This window comes from Fusarium proliferatum (genome assembly GCF_900067095.1).
Source record: "Fusarium proliferatum ET1 genome assembly, contig: FPRO_scaffold004, whole genome shotgun sequence".
Taxonomy (NCBI): domain Eukaryota; kingdom Fungi; phylum Ascomycota; class Sordariomycetes; order Hypocreales; family Nectriaceae; genus Fusarium; species Fusarium proliferatum.
This window is the reverse complement of record NW_022194793.1, coordinates 3,112,047-3,119,579: the sequence shown is the minus strand read 5'-3', so window position 1 is coordinate 3,119,579 and position 7,533 is coordinate 3,112,047. Positions and strand designations below refer to the sequence as shown.

General features: G+C 51.4%; 3 protein-coding genes across 3 annotated transcripts; all 3 read right to left on the bottom strand.

Annotated features, from left to right (window-relative positions):
• Positions 1–911: 911 nt before the first annotated feature.
• Positions 912–1,377, bottom strand: FPRO_05176 (uncharacterized protein; the record flags this gene model as incomplete). The annotated part of the gene is made up of 2 exons (XM_031230765.1): positions 912–1,102; positions 1,176–1,377. The coding sequence occupies 2 exons, from the start codon at positions 1,375–1,377 to the stop codon at positions 912–914; spliced, it is 393 nt and encodes a 130-aa protein (XP_031080869.1).
• An 83-nt stretch (positions 1,378–1,460) lies between these two features.
• Positions 1,461–2,569, bottom strand: FPRO_05175 (uncharacterized protein; the record flags this gene model as incomplete). The annotated part of the gene is made up of 2 exons (XM_031230764.1): positions 1,461–2,360; positions 2,441–2,569. The coding sequence occupies 2 exons, from the start codon at positions 2,567–2,569 to the stop codon at positions 1,461–1,463; spliced, it is 1,029 nt and encodes a 342-aa protein (XP_031080868.1).
• Positions 2,570–6,053: 3,484 nt separating this feature from the next.
• Positions 6,054–6,824, bottom strand: FPRO_05174 (uncharacterized protein; the record flags this gene model as incomplete). Its single annotated transcript, XM_031230763.1, has 2 exons — positions 6,054–6,442; positions 6,497–6,824. The coding sequence occupies 2 exons, from the start codon at positions 6,822–6,824 to the stop codon at positions 6,054–6,056; spliced, it is 717 nt and encodes a 238-aa protein (XP_031080867.1).
• Between the last annotated feature and the right edge of the window lie 709 nt (positions 6,825–7,533).

The following is a 7,533-nucleotide window of genomic DNA, read 5'->3' as shown; positions in this document are numbered from 1 at the left end:
CTGGTAACCGCACGTCGGGGGATAGGCGCACCGTAGGCAAAGTTCGACGAATGGGTGAATAGGTTGAAGGGCTGCACGTTCCAGGCATCAGAGAGATGCTTAGGGGGGACATATGCAATAGTGTTGGAAACGGAACTGGTGAGTTTCTCGAACGGTGAGGGTTGCGGAGACTAGAGGTCGGAGGGGCTCTGCCTTTGCCTTTTTGTTGAACGATGTTGACGGAGTCCCCTCCAAAGTATCGATGCCCTCATGTTGACCAGTCCTCCACACTTTGTGCTCCCTCCCTGCCCTTGACATCCCCCCAAAACCAACTTTATGACAGGAGCTCGAGGGGTCGCCGCCATGAAAGGGCTCTGTCCTTGGCGTTTTTTTCTTTTTTTGATTGGGTCGACAGAGCCCCTTCGATAAGGCCGGTGTTTTCGTTTGGGCGGCTTCCCCTCCTTGCTCCCCGTAATCACCTCCATTTCCACCAAACTCATCAACCCCCCACACTTTTGCAAGAGATATCGGGGAGCCACTCAGATGGAAGGGTTCCGTCAAGGACCCGTTCATAGTTGGTAGAGCCATGGTTGTTTGTGGTGGTGGACGAAGACCCTTCCATAGTATCACTATCGTTTTCCTCTGTGGCTCCCCCCCTCCTACTCTTCATAATCACCTCCATCATTGACCAATACCTGATCCTGCAGACTTCCACCGCGTGCTGTTTTCACCAGCTCCCCAAGGAGGCAGCTCCTGGGGTTGGTCGTCCCCAAGGAGACTGCCCCTGGGATTGGTCGTCCCCAGAAGAGATTTGCTGGGGAGCTGGTAGGGTAGGCTGGTTTGTCTTGGTCGAATTCGATGTCGGCTCCCGTGTAAGTTCTGTGTGGTGATTGTAAGCTCTCAGCCACAGGTCTCAACTGCAAATGACGCATCTAGCTCACAACCCAGATTTGCTGGGGAGCAGACATCCCAGAAAGCTGGGTCATGTAAGCATTGCCCTCGGGGCTGGCAAGGAAGTCATGCAGTTCCGCAAGGCGAATACCAAGCTCCTCGGCAGCCTTCCACCGTGTGCCCCTCTGTACAGCTTTGCAGGCTCCAGACCCCGCCAGTCTTCGATCTTCTTCTTAGCAGGTCAAGACCCGACCGAGCTTCGATCTTCTTCTTAGCAGGCGATTCTTCCACGGCGCTCGAAGCACTGCCGGAGCCTGTGGGGCTTCCGATGGGTTCCATGTTGCTTCCGGTGCGTCGGTTCTCGCGTTCTCCGCCGTATCGGCCACTGTCACGATGACGCGGAGATGCAGTCAGGGCTTGCCTGGACCGCCAGCAGATGGGCTCTGTGGATGACTGGCCTAAACGGAAAGGCTCGTCTTTTTCGGAGCATCTTTTGAGAAGTGTCATTTTGAGTTGAGATAGCTGACAGCCGATGCTTACAGCGCACGCCTCAACCCGTGAGGATTTAGAGGCTGCAGGCTTGCCGAAAACTACAAGCGAAGTTCTCCACCATTATCAAATGTGGTTGGCACACCGATGTCTCGAAGAACGTTGCGTAGCGTCTCGGGATCTTTCTTTAGAGTTTCCCACTCCAACTCGTTCTTGACCAGTGCTGTACCGGCAAGAAGGGTGCCGTTGAGAGCGACGGTACCAAGTATATCACCGTCCTGGCTTTGGAGCTTAACGCCCTCTGCCAGGCGGGGGCAGACAACAAGTGTGTCTTTGGTCATGGCCATGTTGTAACTGATTCTTGTGGGACCCTCAGCTGGTGCTTCTTCAGTGTGAAGGGGATCTTTTGTGTAAACAGCAACAGCCCGGCAGGCTTTGCGGTAGAGTCGGAGATAAGTGGAGTGCAACTCCGCACCAGACATGCCAAGCTTGATGTCTTCGGCAAAGGTAGCAAAGGGAGCAATCTTGGTTTTGAGCTCATCGGCGAGAACAGACCAAGGAGTGTCAGCCTCGAAGCCATCTTTCATTCTGGCAATGGGTAGGAGTTGGATGTGACGATGAGGTTGGCTGGCACCGGAGTGGTCACCGCAGTTGAAAAACGCAAAGAGGCCATCACCTCCGCCGAGTGTGCCATCACGGTGGCCTTGCTCTGCCTGGGTTCTTCTGGAAGTTTCATATGCCTCAATGCAGGCGAGTGTGGCCTCAAGGTCAGACTCTTCGAGGACATGAGTTTGGGGCTTGAACTCTGTCGTAGCAAGAATGAAGTGCTCAGGAACCACAGCAAACTTGTTCAGCACAAGATAGTGGGAGGGCCCAAGATCTGTGACCTTGAGAGCAGGAAGTGGGTTCTCAAAGGGGTCAAAGGGCTTTTGAGGTTTGGTGAGGTCCTTTGGCGGCGGCTTTGGTTTGTTTGCCAGGGAAGGCGAGAAGCGAAGTTGGAACTGGTTTTCGTGTCAGTAGCGGTTCTATAGGATTGTGGTGCTCATTCATCTAGTGAGAAAAAAGATAGGATGATACGTACGGGGATGGAATCAACATTGAGGATGGCGACTTGAGTGGGGAAATAATGCAAATCACCATCTGAGCGAGCTCTTGTGAAAGTGGATTTGACAAGCTCAGGGAGATTTGAGGGGGCTTTGATACGAGGCATGGCTGTAGATGTAGTGAAGTTGGAGAAGATGTGTGAGGCAAGGTGAGGTGAAGCGAGGAGGCGGAGGTAAAAATGATGAGTGAGTGAAATGGATGGAAGGGAAGCTCCCAAAACTTGGAACTCGAGCTACCCATGTCTTGGTGAGATCCGTGGGGTGAGCTCGGCAAGTTAGGGCTCGCTCTGGTTGGCCCAAGAGTGTGTGCCTGGCCCCTCTCCCCCTGTCGTGGTCCCATAATTCTGTGTGAGCTCCCTGTAGCGTCCCGTCATCCTCCTTTGACATCACCCCCAACCCCGAAAGTCACTTTCAGCATGGCTTCTTTTTTTATGCACATTCACGAATAGATGCACTTTTCCGTTTGATTTTAATTCATCGCATCGCAATCTTCATATCTTCAAAATTGCATCAGAAAAGACCGAGTTCCCCCTTCTCTCTGGCCGGATGAGACACTCCTGATTTCCCCTAACAACGCGTTGCCTATGAGCAGGTTACTGCCTAGCCCTCTTTTATCATCTTCCCACACCTTCCTTCCGATTTGCAACTCCCACACAACTGAGAAGTGCGAGCACAGGGATAAAATTCCCCCTTCCCCTCATCTCCCCTCCTCTTCCTTCCTCTTCCTTCCTCACTTCGTCCACCTCTCGCTTCTCCCCCTTCATGCGTTAGGCAATCCCTTCACTAGACACAATGAAGTAACAGAGCTAAACGCGTCTTCATGACTTCTCTTTACCTTCATAACCGATCTCACCATTCTCATGCCTTGAAGCACGCTGCCTTCCACATCTACCTCTTCCCTTCGTCTGCTGCGTATATCAAGCGCCCAAGCAGAAAGCTACCATGCACAAAACACCATCTTCTCCCACCAGAGACGCGTCACAAATCACCTCTACCACCCCGTCACATATAATGGCCAGGTGAGCCCTCCACGTAAGTACAAATCTCACATTCGTCTTTGACTCTCAAGCCTGCGACTAGTTGGCGCCCAACTCGACATCGCTACGCGTCTTTTTCTTCCAAGCTAACAAGCATCACAGAAGCAGACAAATTCTTGCAAGGAAATTTCCTCTGCACTAGAGGCACAGATACCTCCACTCACGTCACGGGCACAAGACTCGCTTTGACCAAAGACATCTCTCTTTACTTCATCTTCCTCGCCCCCGTCACAGGCTCCCCTCCCACATACTTTGCCTCAAAAGTTGGTAGCACATTGCCCCACTTGGCAACCTTTATTACCCATTTCTCCCAAACACTAAGCACGATGAGAAGCACTTGGCTCCATCAACAACGAACCCTCGCAAGAGTGTCAGAAGTCACCTCGTTCTTATCAGAGCTGAGCTTGCAGCCTCACCTTTCTACAAACAAACAGACTACCTTTGCTCAAGTTGCTCCCATCACTTCAGTCGGTAAATTCTCGACCAGCAAAGCACATTGCATCATGGCATAATACTCCCTTACGCCACGCTGGCGGCCAACTTCGGTGGAGCCCAACTTATCATACAACACTTGTCATTTTACACGCGAAACAAGAGGTAACTACATCCCGCGGTACTTTAACTACCACACAGAAGCTGACAAATAGATGTCCTCGACGCAGAACCACCCCGCTTATAACATAACAGTGGTGAACTTCCCACACTCTCTCCCCACGTCATACGACGGTGGGTGACACTCAGACCCGGACCTGGGACTGTACCCTGCTTGCGCTGCCATCATTCGATACACGTAAGGTGAACCTTAACCCCCCCGCGCTTTGCTTGCGTCGGGTGATACCCTCCTTTAGTCTGGCCAGGTCGTGCAGACCTGGTCAGACTCAAGGAGGAGAACCGACTAAACCGCCTCCGGTACGACGAACTCCGAGTACGTTATCCCCAGTCAAAGACAAGCTCGTCATCTTATATTAACCCTGTTATCTTGTAGGAGGACATAATTGACTCGACCACCAGACTTCACCCCTACTCTTAGTTCTTGCGGGCTGAGATCAATTTCGGTCTCACCTGTTGGTTCGCAGAGTAGGGGTGGAGGTTTGTGTGGTCGCAGAAGCTCCATCGTGACTAAGCCCACAGTGAAGGTGGCACTTCGCCCCTGTTTGTCTGTGGCTCAGCCTTGCCCTCATCTGCTGATGGCCCCCTCAAGGCAGCCTTGGTGAGCCTTGTCCAAGAAGATGACATAGGTGCTATACCCTTGGGCCTCCCCTCGAGGCACCTTGGTGAGCCTTGTCCAAGAAGATGACATCTGTGCTATACTCTTGAAAGGAGAGCAAAGTGTCGGAGAGGGAGCCGAAGAAGACTGCAAGTCAGCGGAATGAGCCAAGTCTTTCAGAGTGGTGGAAAAGTATGAGGAGCTGGAGTCCGCCCATCCCCCGACAAGCGGTTACAAGCCACACTCCTCTCGCTCCGGACAAACCGATTTCAGGGTGAGAGACTGGGGCCTTTATTGGTCGCAACAGCCGCATGTTGCAAGATGTTGGGGAGCCTATCCACATCATCATGGACAGGGCAACGTCCAAGACTATGGACGCCTTCGTGGAATTTGTTACCATGGACCGGACTGCGTAAACACAGGCACCCCAGTACGCTGTCACGCCGGAGCGTGCAGTTTCGTGGAGGTCGACGACCCAGCACCCCTACTTTCTGTTTACACCTTCCCCAATCTTCTACATCTGCTCATTTTACTCTTCATTACCATTCATCGCCATAACAATGTCGCCCCCAACCTTTGACGGCGATGCGATGCGTTGCGCTAAGATCATGCTGTCTGATGAGGAAGAGCCAATCCATATAATCATGGAGGGGGCTACGTCCAAGACCATGGACATGTTTGGGGAGCTTTGCAGTAGGATGATCCTGTCAATCTCACCTCCAGGAGGGCACGCGATGCAAGCATCAGCTGTCAGGTCTATCAACTCAAAATAACACTCTCAACAATGCCCACCATGGACTTTCAGGGAATTCCTGATCACAGTATCTTGCTCGTGGTGGTATGGGAAGGGGGAAACATTATTACTCTCACGTAAGTAGCTGAACTCAATCAATCGTATACATATTTGACTCATACATCTCTGATCGCCATGTTTGCCCGAGTAAAGTGTTAATAGTTTGATGGCGAGCCTCACCTTGCAGTGGAGGGTCGCGTCTGCGAAGATGGTCTAGCACAGCATCAAGATAAAGGAGCTCCCCGCACTTCAAGCCAGCCCATCACTTGGAAGCCTTCCAAGTCACGGCCAACCAAGGTTCTCTGTGGGGGCCCCCCTTCAATATCACCAGCATTAACACCTGATGTTCGTCATCTGCAAGCCGTCGACCCAAACACTAATTTTCATCATCACGAATTTAATAGCGTAGCAAATACAACAAGAACTTCCGAATAATCAGGAATTAAACGCCATGCCATCCATCATACATATCAAGCATATGCCCTTGTTCGCAATCACTGATCCCGGCTGCTTCAAACCATGCCTTCAGCCTTTGAATCTGACAAAGCTGTCTTCTAAACCGTCTTCTTGTCCTCCTCTACAGGTCTGAGCATGGCAGGCATGGACCACTTGCCTTCATAAAAGCTAACAATGCCTACCTCTCGAAATCCCATCTTTTCGTAGAGTGGTCGTCCTGATACACTGGACTCGAGCGTCGCTGGGACTCCCTCCTCCTCGCAGCGGTCAAGGCCCCACTGGACAAGACGCTTTCCGATGCCGGTTCTCTGGCATTTGGGCGAGGTAGCTAGGAGGCTGAGACGCCAGCGCTCATCGGGGTAGAACTTGTAGGCTTGCTCTGCGGCTGCTCCTGCTGCGATGCAGGCGTCTAGTGCGATACCGGGACCTGCTTGTCGAAGGGAGAAGCAATAAAACATGGTACACGCAGCTTCAATCCTGGCAATGCCTGTTGATCATAGTAAGTTATACTGCCATTCTCAGAAATCCAATGCTAACTCACGCTTGTTCCAGTTATCTCCCTGCCAGCTTCGAGCGAGATCACTGTTTCCACAACGACACCAAACTGCACAGGCAACAAAGTCGCCCACTTCCCCGTTCTCTCCTTGAAGACGAGCAGCGAGAAGCACGGAGCCTTTCCTACCGTACTCCTCGACGAGGGTCATGCGCCACATGCTTCGAGCTGCTTCGGGATGTTCATGTCGACCAGGGACCATGGCGCAGAACAGGTCGTCTTCCATGAAGGCGTCGCAAATAAAGTCGACGAGCTCTTCGAGTTGCTCACGAGAGCTTATTCGAACGATTTTGAGAGCAGGTTTGTTAGGTTCCATTGTTGAAGACATCTCAAGTTGGATAGAGGTGTATGGAGGTGTTTGGCACAAGGCAGCAATTGTTGGCTATTGATATGGTTTTAAGGAGTATGAATATAATATCATGCTTTTTAATCTCATTGCTTGCAGCTTAGGACGGAATTTTGATGAGTTGTTGTCATGTCAGTAAAAGTGGTTGATCCGTGGTTGATGCCTTGTTGCCTTCGTATTCCAAGTCTTAGCGCTTTCCGCGGCTTCCACGGATGCGACACCCTGGGCTTGGGTTGGGCCTCTCCTCCACTTACTGATTTCCCGACACCTCATTTCATCTATATTCAATCACCAAACAGAAGCAAACATCAGATTTATTGATCAATCACGTGGTCAGATTATAATATATGCTACCTGGCGACGCTGAAGAAACCTAAGACTCTGGGCATTTTGCTGACTTTACCCTAACACTGAAGTGTGAGATTACTGACCTGACTCCGCGCAACGTCAAGCTTTGACATTCTGGAATATCCTAACAATTACCACGACCACCTCTGGGTCCAGGTACTGAATTGTACCAAGGCCTTGGTCACCTTTACCAGAGATACTGCGTGTCGTGGTGCCAGACCGTCAAACTCCTTCCAACGCGGGAGATCTTGGTGATAATGCTGCTTTCAATTCCAGGACGTCTTTGCTTTCTTATGGTACCTATGCGTTTTTGAAATACAAGAACACTCTG